The sequence below is a fragment of the Bufo gargarizans genome, chromosome 8, assembly GCF_014858855.1.
Source record: "Bufo gargarizans isolate SCDJY-AF-19 chromosome 8, ASM1485885v1, whole genome shotgun sequence".
NCBI lineage: Eukaryota > Metazoa > Chordata > Amphibia > Anura > Bufonidae > Bufo > Bufo gargarizans.
In genome coordinates this window covers 85976864-85999833 of record NC_058087.1, presented here as the reverse complement: position 1 = coordinate 85999833, position 22970 = coordinate 85976864, and the positions used below count along the sequence as shown (strand labels likewise).

The 22970-nt window shown below is 44.2% G+C and overlaps 1 protein-coding gene across 2 annotated transcripts in view; it reads right to left on the bottom strand.

Annotated features, from left to right (window-relative positions):
* Positions 1 to 22970, bottom strand: part of FASTKD2 (FAST kinase domains 2) — an 80629-nt gene that overhangs the window by 24300 nt on the left and 33359 nt on the right. For both annotated transcript variants that reach the window (XM_044303938.1, XM_044303937.1), the window contains 4 exons: positions 15404 to 15527; positions 8005 to 8144; positions 6390 to 6562; positions 3929 to 4077 (listed from right to left, as the gene is read on the bottom strand). In XM_044303938.1, coding sequence (XP_044159873.1) covers positions 3929 to 4077; positions 6390 to 6562; positions 8005 to 8144; positions 15404 to 15527 — 586 coding nt within the window. The remainder of the gene's footprint in view (positions 1 to 3928; positions 4078 to 6389; positions 6563 to 8004; positions 8145 to 15403; positions 15528 to 22970) is intronic.

The window sequence follows — 22970 nt, the reverse complement described above, 5'->3', positions numbered from 1 at the left end:
GGGCGAATGGATCCCTTTTTCTTGGGGATAACAAACAGGTTCGAATAAAAACCTGTTAACTGCCCCGCAAGCGGTACCAGGGAGATCACTTCCCGGCGAGAAGGGACTGTAATGCCTGAAAAAAAGGTGGCGGCCCGAACTCTGGGTGGCTGGGAAAGGAAGAATCGGTCCGGCGGGGTGGAGGCCAACTCGATCTTGTAACCCGAGGTTACTATCTCGAGTACCCATTCGTCGGAAATGTCGGACCTCCAAACTTCCTGAAAAAGGAGGAGCAGAACAGGTGGCCCTGTTCCCCAAGCCTGAAAAAGAAACAAAATACAAAAAAAAAGCACAATTGACCTTTCAGAGCAGGGAGGTCTGCCTCCTACGACACTAAGCTAAAAACTAATATGCTCTCTCCAGGCTGGAGGGGATAAAACCAGTGGGAGAAGCTAACACTTTTTAGCCTCCTAGCGGCAGCAGCAGCTATGCCCACAGTCATGTGTCCCCCAATGATACGAGCGAGAAAAAAAATATTCAGATAAACATGCATCAATATATACTATATGTGTTAGGCTCGCCGTATACCTGAGAAGCAGCTTGACTGATCATCTATTTCACCTGATCCTTCCCTTATGCATGTACCCTCTGCTCAGAGAGCTGAGGAAGACTGAGGAGAGTTAAGCGGCTGCCAGACTCCTCTGGTGCTAACTTATCACCCTGAAATCAATAGGACTGAGCATGTTGAAATCTAAGGCTACTTTCACACTTGCGTTCAGAGCGGATCCGCCTGGGGTCTGCACAGACGGATCCACTCATATAATGCAGACGATGGGATCCGTTCAGAACGGATCCGTCTGCATTATATTTTAGAAAAAATTCTAAGTGTGAAAGTAGCTCAGACGGAGCCGTCCAGACTTTACCTTGAAAGTCAATGGGGGACGGATCCGTTTGAAAATTGAGCCATATTGTGTCAACTTCAAACGGATCCGTCCCCATTGACTTACATTGTAAGTCTGGATGGATCAGTTTGCCTCCGCGCGGCCAGGCGGATACCCGAACGCTGCAAGCATCGTTCAGGTGTCTGCCTGCTGAGCGGAGGCCAAACGCTGCCAGACTGATGCATTCTGAGCGGATCCATTCAGAATGCATTAGGGCAGTACGGATGCGTTCGTGGCCGCTTGTGAGAGCCTTCAAAGCGGAGCCCCGAACGCTAATGTGAAAGTAGCCTAACAGCGTCTTTGTGTCTGGTTTGCAAAACTGAACAAACGTGATCAGGCATGAAAATCAATGTAAGGCTACTTTCACACTGGTGGCAGCAGGGACCGTGCCGCCGGAAGTCCGCTCTGGCCCCATTCACTATAATGGGGGCAGGCCCGGGGTCCGGCTGCAGCACAGCAAACAAGCCGAGAGGCAGGCGGACAAAAAACGCAGCATGCTGCCGTTTTTGTCCGGCCACCCTTTCGCCACCTTTGCAATGCTGCGACCGGACCACCGGCCTGCCCCCATTATAGTGAATGAGGCCGGAGCGGATTTCCAGCGGTACGGTGGGCTAGCGTTAACACGGATCCAGCAGGCTATTCCCCTGCTGGACCCTGCTACCGCAAGTGTGCAAATAGCCAAAAGCTACTTTCACACTACCGTTTCTATTTTCCAGTATTGAGATCAGTCATAGGAATTTTAGTCCAGCGGCCTTTCGCCGTGCACCGCCGCGCTGCGCCGGAGCTCCGCCCCCGTCCCCATTATAGTCAATGGGGATGGAGCGGCGGTTCGACTGCAGGGCGAAATAGCCGCAGGACCGATCCGACATGGTGAACAGCCTGTCGGATCCGTCCTGCCGCAAGTGTGAAAGTAGCCTAAGACAAAAAAGGTCTAATAATTTGCGCCACTTCTTGGTTTATTTGGTTTATATGGATCACTTTACTGTCGTTAACTCATTCCAATTCTACCTGTTATGATATCACCTCTGTGTATGAGACAGGATCCACCAGTCACAATAGGTGATTGTCAGAGCTTATCTATTCTTTCCTTGTACAATGACCTCTGCACAGGGCACAGCGCATGCCTAGAAGACTCTCCCATAGAAGTCAGTGAGGTTCTCTCCTGACCATTGTGTCTATGGCCCATCGGGCTGCCGTAAAGTAGTTTTCTTAATGCTTTCTAAATGCTGTTAAGAAGAACAGCTCAGGCAAGATGGCAGCCACCTTAAATGCAATGCAATTTTCACACAGCCTAGAGGATGATTGATATATAGTTTTATGGGAAAACATTCAGTAAAATATGTAATTTATGCCTCTTTCTACACTTAAGCCTGCCCCCGTGTACAACTCTCAGTGACTGACAGCTATCTCTGTATACAAACTAAGACCAGTCAGACCAGGATGTAGAGTCGCAAGCAAATTATTGAATGTAGCCACCGACATAGGACGGTAACCCTTGAATTTATAAGGACGTTGTTGCAAATCAGTGTATAAAGAGTGAACGTGGCCTTTCTTGAGCCACTGGGGGACAATGACCGCATGGGTATCTGCCGTCCAAATTTCAGAGAAATAAGCCTGCTCAGGATAAACTCTTTCACAACAGCCATGATTAACACAAAGAAATTATGTCAGGAACTGAGGCAGAGCAAGGACAACATTTTAACAAAGCTCTTTACACCGTCAAAGACAGAAAAAATGGTGCCTATGCAATCATGTGATATTTTTATGAATGTAACCAAAAGATACTATTTAAAAAAATCAATTGCGGATCCACAAAATACGGATGACATACAGAAAGGTAACTTCTGCATTTTTTGGACAAATGGAATGGATGCGGATGTGCACAGAGATCAATTTGAGAACTTTGCGGAATAATAGATCTGAAAAATACGGACAATAAATTGGATACGGTCGTGTGAATTGGCACTTAAACAAGGAATTCTGTCACTGATAACACCTTCCCCAGTGTACAACTCAGGTCAGAAAGAATAGACATTTAGGGGGTCATTTATTAAGACAGGTGTTCTAGATTCCGGTCTTAATAAAGCCCTGCACTGGTAGCAGATCCGCCGCGGTTATAAAGAGGCGCCGGCCTCTACATAACTTCGGCGGATCCTCCACTACTTCTAAATGTAAAACAGCTTCCTAAAACAGGTGTAGAGAATGGTAAATGAGACTGGCCTATAACATACACCGCATTATGTGGCACACACAGCCTGGCAATCTGTTCTTGCCAAGAAACATTGGTTAGTGTGACTAGGGATGTCATGACACCAGAATTCTTACTTCGATACCAAGTAAAGTACCATGAGAGTACCAAATGGATACGGATTCAAGACAAAAATATGAAGTCTGTAATCTCTACAACCCTGGAAGAGTGTGTGTGGCTACTTTCACACTTGCGCTTGATCGGATCCGTTCTGAACGGATCCGATCATATTAATGCAGACGGTGGCTCCGTTCAGTACGGATCCGTCTGCATTAATAACTTAGAAAAATTTCTAAGTGTGAAAGTAGCCTGAGCGGATCCGTTCACACTTTCAATGTAAAGTCAATGGGGGACGGATCCGCTTGAAGATTGAGCCATATGGTGTCATCTTCAAGCGGATCCGTTCCCATTGACTTACATTGTAAGTCTGGACTGATCCTTACATTGTCCGCCTGGCCGTGCGGAGGCGAGCGGAGCGGAGGCTGAACGCCGCCAGACTGATGCAGTCTGAGCGGATCTGCATCCATTCAGACTGCATCAGGGCTGGACGGAAGCGTTCTGCTCCGCTCGTGAGCCCCTTCAAACGGAGCTCACGAGCGGACAGCAGAACGCTAGTGTGAAAGTAGCCTGACATAGGTCTTTGTAAGGGAAAGGGTTAAAGCATGCACTGCTCATTTGAATGAAGAGAAATAAAAATGAAACGAGAAGTAAACATATGACATTAGTCAGCCTGCAGAGGCCAAGTGCTTCACCCACTCACCGGGCAAGCTCTGGTCTTCTAGGAACTTGTTGATAGCGGATGAAGAAACCAATCCAAGTAGACAAAGATTGTAAAGGGTTCTCAGAAGCTCTTTTTTATTCATACTATCCATATGTAAGTCCAGTTCCTTGTTCAATGTCTTCAGGAACCTAGAACACAGACAAGCAGGTCATATGGGTTTGGGCTCTAATTTCACAAGTCTTATGATGGTCACATATACTGTATTTGTCATTGACAAGCCCTTTTGGCTCAGCAGAATATGTGCGCTAGTGCCAGGTACTTCAACTCAGTAAAACTATATTAAGCCGCCTTCACACACAAATTTTGTTTACCCATTTATTAACCTCTTTAAAAGCACCAATAAAGCCGCATGCGATTTTTGCACATCATGCATATTTATGCTTTTTTCAATCCAGCATATCCAAATGCCACTGCGCACTTCTGCATCCCCATTCATTATAATGGCATCCGGATACTTCCCGTCATATATGCCGGCTTTCAGCCAGACATAAAATGCAGCATGTAGTATTTTTTTGTCTGACCAAATGCCAACATATATGCTGGATATGGTGAACTCCGGCAGTCTGTTCCGCCGCCAGAACAGAAAGCCGGAGTTCACAACGCAGGTGTTTTTGTATTAACAAACATGTAAATTGTTTTATTTTTAGATGAAAAAAGAAGGTGGTGGAAAAATGCTGAATAAAAAAGATAAAAGACCATTGCTTCAACATGTTATGCACACAAAACACACACACAACTTGAAAAAACAGCACTAGCAAAAAAATGCATCATATTTCCTACAGACTTGAAAACAAAAACAAAAAAAGCATCAAGAAAAACCACAAAACTCTGCGAATCCACCTTGATACAGAGAATTTAAAACATTTCAAGCCAATCATCTAATAACAGGACAGAGCTGTAACAGATTAATAAAATGATAAAAGTAAATTAGAGCATAAGAAAAAGAGGTAATCTACATGACAAGGGGATAAAGAAGAAAACGGGTGGTCAGCTGTAGAAAATACCTTAGGAAACGAAAATCATGATACCCAGTTAATTCCATGTATGCACTTTCTCTCTCTGCAATACACCTTCCAGTCTATTTTGTCTATGTCCCTAACCCTCTCCAAGGAGATACCTAGGACACAGTGGACAGCGTACTGTGATCCCTGTGCAGGGTGTGTTAGGCTACTTTCACACTTGCATCTGGTGCGGATCCGTCATGGATCTGCACAGACGGATTCGTTCAGATAATACAACCGCATGTATCCGTTCAGAACAGATCCGTTTGTATTATCTTTAACATAACCAAGACGGATCCGTCTTGAACACCATTGAAAGTCAACTGAGGACGGATCCGTTTTATATTGTGCCAGATTGTGTCAATGAAAACTACACAATCTGGCTTAATAGAAAACGGATCCGTCCTCCATTGACTTTCAATGGTGTTCAAGACGGATCCGTCTTGGTTATGTTAAAGATAATACAAACGGATCTGTTCTGAACGGATGCGTGTGGTTGTATTATCTGAACGAATCCGTCTGGCTCAGTTTCATCAGACGGACACCAAAACGCTGTCCGGAATGGAGACGAAACAGAGGCAAACTGATGCATTCTGAGCAGATCCTTTTCCATTCGGAATGCATTAAGGGCAAAACTGATCTGTTTTGGACCGCTTGTGAGAGCCCTGAACGGATCTCAGAAACGGAAACCAATACGCCAGTGTGAGAGTAGCCTTTATTCTATAAGGGGAGAAGAGTGGCCGCTAGGCACTTTTACTGTCACTTATCAGACTAGACAGGGTTACAGATGATCAAAATGATCACAGAAGCGACATGAATTTGCAAACGGTCACATGAACTAACCCTGCTGCTATATCACAGCTGTAACTTTAAGTTGACATCATCTAAGGATTAGTAGTATATTTTCTCAGACCTGCACCACATTAATGACAGTCGCTCAGGTTGGATGATAAATTGGGCACATGGCTAGACACCTTTTTACCAACTATTAGTTGACTTATTTTGGAACTAAATTTTATGCCAAAATTGTGCAAACATGTCCCTTAGCAAACTAGGAACAGTAGAGGTTTATTGAATTCGATGCACCAAATTATGCCATAATAAGCACCAAATTTTGGCACAGTTTACAATTTATAAAACAGCCTAAAACAAAAACTGTCACCCACTGTAATGTGCTGGTAAGAAATGAAAGCTGTGCTGGGACCGGTATGGGCAGAAGACTACTTTGTATAAATCTGCCCACTGTGTTCAGGCTGGACACCACATTTATCAGCCCTCTGCCCAACCGTTACTAAATGTGCTGGAGAACGTGGGTAAGCTTCAGACTTGTGTCAACACCTGGCCGTGTTTTCAGTCTATGGTAAAATTATCAAATGGGGTGGACTGCATGGAGAAGAGATACGGGCACACTGTTCTATGGGTATAAACATTATACTTACTTGTCTTCCTTGCCCTCCGGCAAATGGTTTACAATTGAATAAATCTTGGCCACTTTTACTAAATAGCTTCCTGTCAGTGATTTAGACTCCTGCATTATTTTATCAGCAAAGTAATCCAGTAGTGGAACACATCGGAAGCGGAGGAATGCCATACTTGTGAGAACCAAGGAGATCTGTGAGGAGAGAACACAACCTTAATATTACTTTTCTATCAGTGTCTACAGTGTTTGGGTAATAATACTTGTATCGGCCAAACCCAACATGCAAAACAAGGTTAACCAAAAGGGAGCTTTAAAGGGGTGTTCTCATCTTCACCAAAGTGGGGATGGGGGATGTACTTTGCAGGCATATCTTTATCTTCACCAAAGAAGGGGGGCTGTACTTTATAGAGGTGTTCTCATCTTCACCAAAGGAGAGTTTTACTTTACGGGGTGTTCTCATCTTCACCAAAGGAGAGCTTTACTTTACAGAGTGTTCTCATCTTCACCAAAGGAGAGCTTTACTTGACAGAGTGTTCTCATCTTCACCAAAGGAGAGCTTTACTTTACAGAGTGTTCTCATCTTCACCAAAGGAGAGCTTTACTTTACAGAGTGTTCTCATCTTCACCAAAGGAGAGCTTTACTTTACAGAGTGTTCTCATCTTCACCAAAGGAGAGCTTTACTTGACAGAGTGTTCTCATCTTCACCAAAGGAGAGCTTTACTTTACAGAGTGTTCTCATCTTCACCAAAGGAGAGCTTTACTTTACAGAGTGTTCTCATCTTCACCAAAGGAGAGCTTTACTTTACAGAGTGTTCTCATCTTCACCAAAGGAGAGCTTTACTTTACAGGGTGTTCTCATCTTCACCAAAGGAGAGCTTTACTTTACAGGGTGTTCTCATCTTCACTAAAGAAGATATTTACTTTACAGGGGTATTTTCATCAATCAATTTAATAAATGGGTGTGTGTGTGGGGAGGGGGGGGGGGGGGACGGACGGACTTTCCATTCCTGAATCTGGGGCACAAAGTGCTGCAGGGGCTGGAGAAGCGGTAGCGCTGAACATGAGTGTGACATCCAGGTGGAATACAGATCTCTTGCTACCTGGGGAGGAGTAACTATTCTGGGTGGTGAGAAGATAGCATAAACGTAGCTGGATACAGTGTTATACATTGTCAATGCTTAAGATACAAATAATAAACATAGATGTCAGGGTCCCTGAGAAGTGTTATTCCCAATACAAATAATGAAACACTATACATAGTCGAATTGGGACCTTGCAAGTAATGCAAGCAGGGCATTGCGATGTCTATGACAGACCCACATGCTGGTCACTAAATGCAATTGCCTCGTACTGCCTACTAACCCAGGGGAGCAGGAATGAACAATTAAATTATGCCGAGATGAGGGTAACTGTTTACCATGAAGGACTGTAAAAATTCATTTTTATTAGCAGTATGATATTGGGAGCAACTAAAATTTAAAATGACCGCATACGGGTGGATATACAAACAAATCACAGCAGACACAATCCTCCACGTCAGCTAGCATTATATAAAGAACACTTTGTAAAGCAATCGTCTTGAAGGAAGGAAAAGTTAAATGCATTTTTTTGCGGGTGATGCTGTAGATCTTACCTGCCACATATCCCACATATAGATGTTGTTCTTTATATTCTCTCCAATTGCAGACAACAGTTTTTCATTAAAATATAACAGTTTAGAGCAGCAACTGGTCAGGGAAATTATTTTTTTACAGGAAAGCTCATCCAAGCAATCTAAAGTAAAAAGAAAGGTTTTGCATAATTGATAAAAGGGGTAGAAAACTGCAGTATACTGCCAAGTACATCTGTATATCCATCTCTTCCACTTACATCGGTGATTGAGTACCCAGTTAGAGAGGCTGTCCGGTCCCAAAATCAAAGTTCTTTTTATGTGCTCCTAACACCCCTCATCATGCATACATATGCCCCCAATACCTGTTTTTCATGTCTAAGCTTTCCTTCCCCCCTGGAAGTCAGACTATCCTGGCAGATCTGTTTACTTTCTCCCCTTCTTGTTTTATTAAATACATAACTTTATTGATACACCAGCCTGGCTGCACTGCACAGTGATGAGTCACAGGCTGGCCACGCCCACCACTCTGCTCTGTCGGCAGGAGCTACACCCACTACAACTCCTGTGTCCATCTTTCTACACCCAGACAGGAATCTACTTCTCACCCAGTGTCTAAATCCGATTACTGACTGTCCACAGGCTCTGCCCTCACATGTGTATCTAATCCTATCCTGTGTGATACAGCCTGCGGAGCTGTGTATCTAATCCCATCACTTACCGTCTGCAGGCTCTTCCCTCACCATCTCCAGAGTGTGAAACAGCTTGAATCAGCAAGCGTATCCAAACACATCTGTATCTAATCCTATCCAGTACGTGTGCATCCTGTTGTGTGCGACACTGCCCGCTGAAGTGTATATCTAATCCCATCTTCTATGATACAGCCTGCTAAACTGTGTATCTAATCCCATCTTGTATGATACTGCCTGCTGACGTGTATATCTAAGGCTACTTTCACACTTGCGGGAGGACGGATCCGACAGGCTGTTCACCATGTCGGATCCGTCCTGCGGCTATTTCGCCGTGCCCGCGGACCGCCGCTCCGTCCCCATTGACTATAATGGGGACGGGGGCGGAGCTCCGGCGCAGCACGGAGAAAGCCGCCAGACTAAAAATCCTGGCATGCAGTAATTTTAGTCCAGCAGGCTTTCTCCGTGCACCGCCGCTCCGCCCCCGTCCCCATTATAGTCAATGGGGACGAAACGGCAGTCCGCGGGCACGGCGAAATAGCCGCAGGACGGATCCGACATGGTGAACAGCCTGTCGGATCCGTCCTGCCGCAAGTGTGAAAGTACCCTAATCCCATTTTCTATGATACAGCCTGCTAATCTGTGTATCTAATCCCATCTTGTATGATGCTGCATGCTGAGTGGTGTATCTAATCCTATCTTGTACGATCATGCCTGCTGAGCTGTGTATCTAAACCCTTATGCACACGACCATATCCATTTTGCGATCCGCATTTTTTGCACTCCCACTGAGTTGTATGGATTTGAGGTCCTCATTTTGAACACTAGAATAGAACATGTTGTGTATTTACGGAAACAGACATACGGATGTAAAAAACACACTGATGATGTCCATGTGCTTGCCACATCCGCATGTCAGTTCTGCGAAAGATAGAACATGTCCTATTCTGGTGCTCATAATGCAGATCTTAACCCCATAGGACTCAATAGTACTGGAAAAAAATGTGAATCTCACACGAACAGTAACCTTATTTAGTGGATCCGCAACTTGCAGACTGCAAAACAGATATGGTTCTGTGCACGAGCCTTATCACTTATACTCAGCGCCCCCATAACAGTGACCTCCACAGCGCCCCCATAACAGTGACCTCCACAGCGCCCCCATAACAGTGACCTCACCTCCACAGCGCCCCCATAACAGTGACCTCCACAGCGCCCCCATAACAGTGACCTCCACAGCGCCCCCATAACAGTGACCTCCACAGCGCCCCATAACAGTGACATACGCTGTGCCCCCACTATGCCATGCAGTGCCCCCTTGTTTGCCATCTATTGCCCCTCTTGGGCCATCCAGTTCCCTCGTTGTGCCATGCAGTGCCCCCTTGTTTGCCATCTAGTGCCCCGATATTTGCCATCCAGTGTCCCCATTGTGCCATCCAGTGTCCCCATTGTGCCATCCAGTGTCCCCATTGTGCCATCCAGTGTCCCCATTGTGCCATCCAGTGTCCCCATTGTGCCATCCAGTGCCCCCCTTGTTTGAAATCCAGTGCCCCCTTGTTTGAAATCCAGTGCCCCCTTGTTTGAAATCCAGTGCCCCCTTGTTTGAAATCCAGTGCCCCCTTGTTTGAAATCCAGTGCCCCCTTGTTTGAAATCCAGTGCCCCCTTGTTTGAAATCCAGTGCCCCCTTGTTTGAAATCCAGTGCCCCCTTGTTTGAAATCCAGTGCCCCCTTGTTTGAAATCCAGTGCCTCCGTGGGCCATCTAGTACCCCATTGTGTCACCCAGTGCCCCATTGTGCCATCCGTTGCCCCCTGTGACATGCACAGTATAGCGATCAGCCTCTGTGGCTGATCGCCATGCTGTCACTCCTGCACAGCGCTTACATCGAGCTGTGCAGGAGTCAGTACAGGCTTCACATAGAAGCCTGTACGATACAGAGACTGACGGCCGCCGGTCCTGCACGCTGTGAAGACTGACGGACGGTGCTTTCTCCAGCAGGAGGCGGTGATGTCAGTCGTGACGATTCGTCTCCTGCTCGAGAAAGGAAGAGAAGACAGGAAGAAAAGAAGACTGATGACAGAAAAACCATCAGGAGGGACCACGTGACCGGGATGTGGATCTCCAAACTGGCTGCACTGTGGAAGGTAAGTATAAGGCCATTAACCTTCCCTTCACAGGTTAGATTTAGCCAGCAATTAATAGATTTGGACCGGAGAACCCCTTTAAACTGAATTTTGCTTTGAAAAGAGGCAACGATTTGTGGTGGCGCCCGGGCAAAGAATGTACTTGACCGTTCTTTATGCGGTCATGGCAATAAACTGTAGCTACACAAATGGCAGGAGTGCTGTCTCCCATTGAAAACAATGGAGGGAGGATGCCATCTGCAAAAGTCACTGTGTGAACAGGGCCTTCTAGCAATTTTAATTTTCAGTTCCAACAATCTGTATCTGCTTCATCTGAGCATGAACTGGGTGCTGCAAGACTAGATTGAAAGAGATTCAGCATATGCGCAATGCACAGATGGAGCCAAAGCTATTACACCTCTCTTCACTGCAAGACATGGCTCTAGCCTGGACTGTGCGACTTACTCACAAGAACAGCGCCACCCTGAAGGTAATTCGCATACTGCACATGGATGATTATAACTTAGTTTCCTATGCTATGCATTTTCATCCAGTTTATGTAATAGCATGACGTTAAAGCTATTAATAAGCAGAATACCATGGCCTGGGGTGTGAACTGACAAGTTCCTTTTAATTTTCAGATCCCTTAATATGCACTTTGTAACCTCCAAGCTTCAGAACTTTCTCAAGTGGTGGTGTCCCTAAAACCTGCCGGATGTGTGTGTCCAGGATGCTACTGCCTTCACCAATTCCCATATGCAAGCACAGCTTCCTTCCTGGTCGAGGCACATTTACAAGGACCGCCGTATTCACTCCGGTCTTTGCTTTCAGTTGCACAGCCGGAGGATTAGAATAATTTATGATGAGGCGTGCACCTAGTCTCAAATTTAGCTAATCAAGGGCAACTGTGCTCCTGACGTCGTTTTTTGCCAACATGTATACCCATTTCCAATCACACGATGGTAAATTTGCCCCAGACACGAGCCCGTTCTGCCCAAAGGTTGAAAACTTTAACAGGTGGCCATGCGAATTAATATTGTCGCACAGCCGGTCAAAAAGGAGACTTGTGACTATTTTTACTCCAAAACCTGGGATAAAAATTTTCGGAAATGACCCCCATTTTTCTTTCTACAGCAGGAGGGATGTCTCTTCACCTGTGCCGAGAGCCACTGATGGTGCGGAGTGTGTGATTTCCAACTCGCCCCCAACAGACCTGCAAGTCACTGTTATAGGCAATCACTGGCCTCCGCAGTGATGTCCGGTGTATTGCTGAGGCCAGTGATTGGCAGTAAGGTGGCCTGTGAACACAAAATGTCACTGCTGCAGCCAAGAAGATATCAGCAGCATAAGGCCTCTTTCACACTACAGTTTTTTGCGTTCCGTATACGGTCCGTTTTTTGCGTTCCGTATACGGTCCGTATACGGAACCATTCATTTCAATGGTTCCGCAAAAAAACGGAATGTGTTCCGTATGCATTCCGTTTCCGTATTTCCGTTCCGTTGAAAAGATAGAACATGTCCTATATTTGGCCGCAAATCACAGTCCGTGGCTCCATTCAAGTCAATGGGTCCGCAAAAAAAACGGAACACATACGGAAATGCATCCGTATGTCTTCCGTTTCCGTTCCGTTTTTTGCGGAACCATCTATTGAAAATGTTATGCCCAGCCCAATTTTTAATATGAAATTACTGTATACTGTATTTGCCATACGGAAAAACGGAACGGAACAACGGAACGGAAACGGAACCACAACGGAAGCAAAAAACGGAACAACGGATCCGTGAAAAACGGAACGCAAAACACTGAATTCAACATACTGTAGTGTGAAAGAGGCCTAAGACTGGAGCCTAGTACTGGAAGCATCACGGAAGAAAGGGGCAAATATCACTTCTTTTTAGACCATTTACAGTGGTGGCCCAAGTTTTTAACTCAGACAGCCTCTTTAATGGCCCATTTTACACATGGTGCAGTTTTACCCAATTTTATTAATGATCCAGAAAAAGGTTAAAGTGTACATAAACTTTCAAATAAACTTTATTAAAACCTATTCCAAATGTGATGTACACTCTACTCCATCCGTAAATCATTTTTATAATTGTGAAATAGGCAGTTCAGGTGTTTACCATGCTTTGCAACTAGTGTTGATCTCGAATATTCTAATCGCTAATTTTTATCACGAATATCGGCACTTCAAGAATTCACGAAGATCTAGAATACAGTGCTATATCTTCGTAATCGCAAATATTCTAGATTTTTTTTCCATCAGTAACCTCCCTTCTTGCTTGTGGGCCAATGAGAAGGCTGCAATGTCTTTGTCTGAGCTTAGCAACATCCCTAGCAACCAATAGGAAAGTTGTCTACCCCTTACTATATCAGAAACTCCCCAGCAGCCATTTTCTGCTGTTTTTTGCCGTTCTGGTGTCATTGCTGTGCTCTGCTGAGTCATCTGGATCCTTATTCAATTACATTAGATAGTTACCTCATATAATATAATAATTGTGCTAGAGGTCTATTTGCTTGGATTTTCCCATATGAGCCGCTGATGCGCCATTATGTGGGGGATCTGTGGAGGACACTTATGGGGGGGGGGATCTGTGGAGGACACTTATGGGGGGGGGGATCTGTGGAGGACACTTATGGGGGGGGGGATCTGTGGAGGACACTTATGGGGGGGGGGATCTGTGGAGGACACTTATGGGGGGGGGATCTGTGGAGGACACTTATGGGGGGGGGGATCTGTGGAGGACACTTATGGGGGGGGGGATCTGTGGAGGACACTTATGGGGGGGGGGATCTGTGGAGGACACTTATGGGGGGGGGGATCTGTGGAGGACACTTATGGGGGGGGGGATCTGTGGAGGACACTTATGGGGGGGGATCTGTGGAGGACACTTATGGGGGGGGATCTGTGGAGGACACTTATGGGGGGGGGATCTGTGGAGGACACTTATGGGGGGGGGATCTGTGGAGGACACTTATGGGGGGGGGGGATCTGTGGAGGACACTTATGGGGGGGGGATCTGTGGAGGACACTTATGGGGGGGGGGGATCTGTGGAGGACACTTATGGGGGGGGGGGGGGATCTGTGGAGGACACTTATGGGGGGGGGATCTGTGGAGGACACTTATGGGGGATCTGTGGATGGCACTGTTCTAGGGGATGTGTGCTATGACTATATATATATATTTATATAATTTTTTTTTTCCAGGTAGTTAGTGGGAGATAGTCAGTGTAGGGGTTAGATAGTGATATAGGGTGGTTGATAGGTTCCAGTGCAGAGTGTTAGGTATTGTAATAGGAATTACTGTGATGTGATAGGGATTAGTGTCTAGCAGCTTGAAAAATGTAGCAAAAGTGAGCCACGCTTGTATTGCGCAGGTAATACGCGCATATTACATTGCCGATTTTCGCAATCAAGAAAATAATGACTGGAGATCACGAATTCTATAATTTGCTAATTTATGGCGAATATTAGGATAAATTTGTGAAATATCTCGAAAACGAATATTGCATATGCTGCTCATCATAATTGTAACCTGTACCCTTGTCAGCTGTGTACGAATACCGATTCCACCGAGTGTTGTACAGGCAGCAGCATGCATCACTGCTTCTGCCTGTACCAGCCCCGTTCCTCTAAAGCTTAGCATAGATGTGCTATGTCAGGCTTTAGTAGAGCAGGTACATGTAGGGGGTGCAATGTGGTATGCAAGCTCCTGTCCTGTGCTTGCTCCATTCTGCTAAAAGCCTGCTTGCCACAGCGTGCGCAGCGCAGGGCTCACATAGAACATCCCTCTTAGCGCCTGTGCCTGCCTCATTACAGCCTGACATAGCACATCTATGCTAGGCTTTACCCTGGGTCCACACCTGAGCGTTTCTGAGACGCGCATTATACGCGCGTATTTGTCGCACGTTTTTATGAGCGTTTTTTGCGATAGTAAATGCGCGTTTGACGCGCGTTTGTGTGATTGACTGCAGTGTTGTCCAATTAGTCTATGGCCAAAACGCGCGACAAACGCCCCCAAAAAAGCTCAAGAACTTGTTTATGCGTCGGGCGTTTTACAGCGCGTTCAAACGCGCTGTAAAACGCTCAAGTGTGAACCAGGGCCATAGGGAAGCATTGGTTTTCACGTGTTGAGCGTTTTACAGCGCATTTGAACGCGCTGTAAAACGCTCAGGTGTGAACTTAGGGTTAGAGGAGCGAGGCTGGTACAGGCAGAAGCAGTAATGTGTGCTCCTGCCTGTACAGTGCTCAGTGCAGCCCCCGTGGAATCCATACTCCCATACACCGTAAAGTGCAAAAGACATGAACTATAGGCGCCGATTTCACAAGAAAGATAAAAAAAGTACATTACAAACATGATTTCTATAATATTAGAATAGGTTTTAAAAAAGCTTATCTGAATGTTTAGGTACACTTTAAACCAAATCCAGTACATTTCTAAAAAAAATAAATGTCAAGCATGTCACATGGTTGCATCCATTTCATTACTACAGCTAAAACATTTATTGCTACAAAAAAAAATCATTATATATAAAAAAAATAAAAAAAAAAATCATCAAATCTGTGGATAGATTTTATTAAATTGCAAAGTATCTTGTAATGAACTTACCGATGAGTTTGTGGCTACAAGAATCCAGAAGACTCTCAGAATGCAGATTAATTCCAGCAAGAACAGAGAACATATTGTGACACTGAGATACTGTGAACTTGTCAACCATCTGTAAAGCCTTCTCCTACCAGAAAATATGGACATATTAAAAGAGAATATGGAGGACAGGTTTTCACCATAGTACAGTGATGCAGCAAGATTATAAAAAAACTAAACAAAAAAAAAAAACGTTTCGTCTGTTACTGGGCAAAAACCATTTGTCCTGTCCTATATTAAATCGAGTGTGCGGATTACAAATCCAAAGTCAGAATTGTTGTAACACGTCACAAAATTTTGCTATGCATAAGTATGGAAAGCATTGAATAATTTTGAACAGAACGAGTTTTACTCCAACTATCTACATACGTACCTGAGCTACATCAAAGTTTGCGTAGTAAACAGTGTATGAAAATGTAATGGAATAACATTTCAAAAAGTCTTGTTTTTCAGTTTAAAAGTCTCACTTGAGCAAGGCCCAGTACTGTAAAAAACCAGCAGTGGTCCCCCATCATGTTGGGATTCCAGCGGCCTTGATACCTGTTCTCCATTGTAGAAATATCTTTATGGAACAGGTCTCCATGTTCATCACTTACGTGTCCCAAATTGGGTGGGAAAAAGTCAAGATCGGAATGTAATAAATGCACTTTCAATGACATTCAGCAGCCAAGTTGTTCATATGCTGTAAGCATGTTGTCTACTAGTTCAGCATAGTTTGCAGCTCGTCTGTTCCCAAGGAGGTTCTGCACTACTAGCACAAATGCATCCCAAGCTGCAAGACGCACTCGCTTTGTCAGATTCTTCAACTGATCATTAGTGTATTGAGCACATATGTAGCAGAAATTGTCTGGATCGTTAACACATTTGCGTTTATCCATCTTAAAGGGGTTGTCCAAGTTATATTTATTGATGACCTATCCCCAGGATAGGTCATCAATATCAGATCGGAGGGGGTCCGACACCCGGCACCAACTCCGATCAGCTGTTTGAAGAGGAGACTCGCGCGGTGTCAGCGCTGCCTCCTCTTCACTGTTTACCTTCTAGCCGTTGTATCTGCAGTGGTGAGCAGGTGTAATTACACCCAAGCCGTCCCATTCATTTCAATAGGAAGGCTTGGGTGTAATTACACCTGCTCACCACTGCAGATGCAACGGCTAGAAGGTAAACAATGAAGAGGAGGCAGCGCTGACACCGCGCGAGTCTCCTCTTCAAATAGCTGATCGGAGTGGGTGCCGGGTGTCGGACCCCCTCCGATCTGATATTGATGACCTATCCTGGGGATAGGTCATCAATAAATATAACTTGGACAACCCCTTTTAGTTTCAAAACTGATAGCACTATAACAGATCACTTTATCAAAATCTGTCCAGCTTGCCTTATATACTTACTGCCGACATCAGCCTGAGTGCGTCCGAACAGATCTGGACATGTCCTTTGGAATATCTCCCATATAATGCATTAATATTATAACTGAATAAGCTTTGCATGTATGACTTAGCCCTTTAACCCCTTCCCGACCGCAATCCGTATATATACACGTGATAGCTGCACATACCCCGTGCAGCTACCACGTATATAAACGTTCTGGCAGCTCTAATCCAAGCGCTGCAAAGCGCTTGGATTAAAGCTTCTGCCCCTGCTCTGCTGCGGTCACGGACAGCATACAGTGCAGTAATGCCGGCAAGGGTCCAATCAGAGTGGCCCCTTGCCGGCAATCAATCCGATTGGTTAGTCTGTGCAGACTAACCAATCGGATCGAGGCAGTGAAAAAATGCCGGTTTTAGGTTCTGATCTGTGCTCTGCAGATCAGAGCCTGAAATCACATAGTGTCCTTGTGCCCGCCCCATCTGTGCCCCCTCGATCTGTGCCCCACCTTGTGTCCGCCTGCACCTGTCTCCACAGTTAATCAGCCTGCTGCCCAGTGCCCTGATGCGGTCCGCCCCCTCCCCGCCCCATACATTCCTCCTACCCCACATCTCTCAATGGAGCCGTGACACCCCCCCCCCCCTTCCAGCGCTGCCCCCGATACGGTTCGGTCCCCCTGCTGTGTGTGATGGCGGCGGCTCCATTCCAGAGCCGCCGCCATAAGCAGAGAGTGTCAGCTGTATGCTGACACTCCGCTGTAACCCCATAGATGCCACGGCAGCGGCATCCATGGGGTTAATAGAGGGAGGGGGCGCCCTCTCTCCACCATCGGGGCTGCTGTGCTGCGATGGCAGCGCCCGATGGTTGCCATGGCATGTCCGCTGTTGCCACCTACAGGGCATCTGATTGTATTATACTTTGCAATGCAAGAGCATTGCAAAGTATAGTACAGCCACCAGCCCCACTGGATCATCAAGATCCAAGAGGGACTTGATAAAAAAAAAAAAAAAAAATTGAAAAAAATAAAAGTAAAAATGCCTATAAAAAAATACAAATAAATACACATATTAGGTATCACTGCGTCCGTAACAACCGTCTCTATAAAGATATCACATGATAGACCCTGTCCGATAAACACCATAAAAAAAAAACCTGTGAAAAAAAAAGAAGCCATTTTTGTCACCTTACATCACAAAAAGTGCAACAGCAAGCGATCAAAAAGGCGTATGACCCCCAAAATAGTACCAATCAAACCGTCACCTCATCCCGCATAAAAATGATACCCTATTTACGACAGTCACCAAAAAAATAAAAAAGCTATGGCTCTCAGACTAGGGAGACACTAAAACAATTTTTTTGGTTTCAGAAATGCTATTATTGTGTAAAACTTAAATAAATAAAAAAAAGTATACATATTAGGTATTGCCACGTCCGTAACGATCGGCTCTATAAAATTGTCACATGACCAAACCCCTCAGATAAACGCTGTAAAAATAAATAAATAAAAACTGTTCCACCTTGCCCCATAAAGTGTAATAATGAATGATCAAAAAATGGTACCAATAAAAACCTTAACACTCTCTGCAAAAAACTAGCCCCTGCACAAGACGATCAGCAGAAAAATCAAAAAAAATATGGCGTTCAGAAAATGGACACACAAAAACATAATTTCTTTTTCAAAATTGCTTTATTATGTAAAACTGAAAGAAAGAAAGTAGACATATTCAGCCATAACAGCCATTTTTCAGTTACCTTGCCTCACAAAAAACTTAATATAGAGTAATTAAAAATCATATGTACCCCAAAATAGTACCAATAAAACTGGCACCTTATCCCATGGTTTCCAAAATAGGGTCACTTTTTGGGAGTTTCTACTGTATGGGTGCATCAGGGGGGCTTTGAATGGGAGATTACATCTAAAACCAGTTTAGCAAAATCTGCCTTCCAAAAACCATACGGCGTTCCTTTCCTTCTGCGCCCTGCCGTGCACCCTTACATTAGTTTACGACCACATGTGGGGCGTTTCTGTAAACCGCAGAATCTGGGTAATAAATGTTGAGTTTTGTTTGGCTGTTAACCCTCAATGTGTTGAAGAAAAAAAAAAGAAAATCTGCCAAAAAAGTGAAATTTAGAAATGTAATTTCCATTTTCCTTTAACTCTTGTGGAACACCTAAAGGGTTAACAAAGTTTGTAAAATCAGTTTTGAGTAACTTGAGGGGTGTAGTTTCTACAATGGGGTCATTTATGGGCGGTTTCCACTAAGTAAGCCTCACAAATTGACTTCAGACCTGAACTGGACTTAAAAAGTGGAATTTGGAAATTTTCTTAATTTTAAGAATTGCTTCTAAACTTCTAAGCCTTCTAACGTCCTAAAAAAATAAAATGACATTTCCAAAATGATGCCAACATAAAGTAGATATATGGGAAATGTTAAGTAATAAATATTTTATTAGGTATGACTTTCTGTTTTAGAAGCAAAGAAATAGAAATTTTGAAAATTGTGAATTTTTCATATTTTTTTTATAAATTCAGGATTTTTTCATAAATAAAGGTGAAATATATTGACTCAAATTTATGACTATCATGAAGTACAATGTGTCACGAGAAAACAAATCTCAGAATGGCTTGGATAAATAAGTGTTCCAAAGCTATTACCACATAAAGTGACGCATGTCAGATTTGTTAATTTTGACCTGGACACTGGGGCATCAATGACCCTTTGTCATGAAAGGGTTAAGGACCTCCACCGTACATGCATGGCAGAAGTCTGGTCCCCAAACAAAGCGCCCGCTTGCACGTGCAGCGGGGGCCATAACTGCCGGGTTTCTGCTATTTGAAATAGCAGAGACCCGCGGCACATGTATGCGATCGGGGAACCTGTTACATTGATCTAATAGGCTGAAGCCTCAAGCAGGCTTCGGTGCCTATTAGATGACTATACCAATACAGGCCACTAGATGGCAGCATTGTATTGGTATAGTGCAAGTTGCCATTTTTTGTCACTTCAACTACCCAATATTTTTTTTTTGTAAAAGGTGATAAGAAAGTCGCACACACTTCAAATTGGTATCACTGAAAAGAACAGCCCGTACTGCAAAAATTAGCCCTCACACAGCCCCGTACACATAACTACAAAAAAGTTATAGGAGTCAAAATATGGTTATAAAAAAAGGTTTTAATTTTTTTTCCCAGTATTAAAACGCAAGAAAAATTATACGAGTGTGGTATCGTCATAACTGTACTGACCTGCAGAATGAAGATAACAGGTCAATTTTACCGCATAGTGCACAGATAAAAAAAAAAAAATTCTACCCCATTTGGAATTTTTTTCCCAACTTCCTACTACATGGTGTGCAACCGTAAATGGTGCCATTAGAAAGTACAACTTGTCCCGCAAAAAATTAGCCCTCATAAGGCTATGTGAATGGAAAAATAAAAAAAAAGTTAGGACTATGGGAAGGAGGGAATGAAAATTGAAAACTCAAAAATGGAAAATCCCAGGGTCCTTAACCCCTTAAGGACACAGGGCGTACAGGTACGCCCTTGTGCCCTGGTACTTAAGGACACAGGGCGTACATGTATGCCCTGTGGATTTTCGATCACTGCCGTGCGGCTGGCAGTGATCGGAACCCGGTGCCTGCTCAAATCATTGAGCAGGCACCTAGGCTAAATGCGCGGGGGGGTCCCGTGACCCCCCCATGTCGGCGATCGCGGCAAACCGCAGGTCAATTCAGACCTGCGGTTTGCTGCGATTTCTGCAGTTTCTTATCCCCGCGGTCCCTGACCGCGGGGATCAGAAACTTTAGGATTAAAAATTGTTTCCAGTATCCCTCCCCCCTGCACCCCTGAGTTATTTGAGCACGGTGGGAGGTGCAGGGGGAGGGTTGCGGGCGGTGCGGTAGGCGGGATCGCGATCCCCCGCCCGCCTCCCATTGCGTAATCGTTGGCGTCTAGTGGGTATACCAGGGTGCCAGCACATTGCTGGCACCCTGGTATAAACGTCTGACATCGGTGATGCGATGTCAGCCGTTTAACCCTTTCCATACAGCGGTCCGTACGGACCGCTGTATGGAAAAGGTTAACAGCTCAGGGAGCTCCCTCCCTCTCCCATCGGGGGGCTGCTGTGCCTTTGCAGTCCCCCGAATGGAGAGGGAGAGAGCCCCCAGACAGCCCCCCAAGCCCCGTCCTTACCCTTCCCCGTCTGCGAAGTTCTGGCAACTACTGAGCAGATGGGGAAGGTTCCCATGGCAACAGGACGCCTTCTCAGGCGTCCTGCTGTCCATGGTTCTGAACAGATCTGTGCTGAAAGCATAGATCTGTTCAGACAAAGTGTAAGTAAAATACAGTACAGTACAATATATATTGTACTGTACTGTATTATGCAGACATCAGACCCACTGGATCTTCAAGAACCAAGTGGGTCTGGGTCAAAAAAAAGTGAAAATAAAGTAAAAATCAAAAAACACATTTATCACTGATTAAAAATGAAAAAATAAAATTCCCTACACATGTTTGGTATCGCCGCGTCCGTAACGACCTGATCTATAAAACGGTAATGTTACTTTACCCGAACGGTGAACGCCATAAAAATAAAAAATTAAAAACTATGATGAAATTGGAATTTTGCCCACCTTACTTCCCAAAAAAGGTAATAAAAGTGATCAAAAAAGTCGCATCTACGCCAAAATTGTAACAATCAAACAGTTATCTCATCCCGCAAAAATCATACCCTACCCAAGATAATCGCCCAAAAACTGAAAAAGTTATGGCTCTTAGACTATGAAAACACTAAAACATGATTTCTTTTGTTTCAAAAATGAAATCATTGTGTAAAACTTACATAAATAAAAAAAAGTATACATATTAGGTATCGCCGCGTCCGTATTGACCGGCTCTATAAAAATATCACATGACCTAACCCCTCAGATGACCACCGTAAAAAAATAAAAATAAAAACGGTGTAAAAAAAGCCATTTTTTGTCATCTTCCGTCACAAAAAGTGTAATAGCAAGCAATCAAAAAGTCATGTGCACCCCAAAATAGTGCCAATCAAACCGTCATCTCATCCCACAAAAAATGAGACCCTACTTAAGATAATCACCCAAAAATTGAAAAAACTATGGCTCTTAGACTATGGAGACACTAAAACATTTTTTTTGTTTTAAAAATGAAATTATTGTGTAAAACGTACATAAATAAAAAAAATTGTATACATATTGGGTATCACCGCGTCCGTGACAACCTGCTCTATAAAATTACCACATGATCTAACCTGTCAGATGAATGGTGTAAATAACACAAAAAAAAAACGGTGCCAAAAAAGCAATTTCTTGTTACCTTGCCGCACAAAAAGTAATATAGAGCAACCAAAAATCATATGTACCCTAAACTTGTACCAACAAAACTGCCACCCTATCCCGTAGTTTCTAAAATGGGGTCACTTTTTTGGAGTTTCTACTCTAGGGGTGCATCAGGGGGGCTTCAAATGGGACATGGTGTCAAAAAAAACCAGTCCAGCAAAATCTGCCTTCCAAAAACCGTATGGCATTCCTTTCCTTCTGCGCCCTGCCGTGTGACCGTACAGCGGTTTACAACCACATATGAGGTGTTTCTGTAAACTACAGAATCAGGGCCATAAATAAGGAGTTTTGTTTGGCTGTTAACCCTTGCTTTGTAACTGGAAAAAAAATATTAAAATGGAAAATCTGCCAAAAAAGTGAAATTTTGAAATTGTATCTCTATTTTCCATTAAATCTTGTGCAACACCTAAAGGGTTAACAAAGTTTGTAAAATCAGTTTTGTATACCTTGAGGGGTGTAGTTTCTTAGATGGGGTCACTTTTATGGAGTTTCTACTCTAGGGGTGCATCAGGGGGCTTCAAAAGGGACATGGTGTCAAAAAAACCAGTCCAGCAAAATCTGCCTTCCAAAAACCGTATGGCATTCCTTTCCTTCTGCGCCCTGCCGTGTGCCCGTACAGCAGTTTATGACCGCATATGAGGTGTTTCTGTAAACTACAGAATCAGGGCCATAAAAAATGAGTTTTGTTTGGCTGTTAACCCTTGCTTTGTAACTGGAAAAAAAATATTAAAATGGAAAATCTGCCAAAAAAGTGAAATTTTGAAATTGTATCTCTATTTTCCATTAAATCTTGTGCAACACCTAA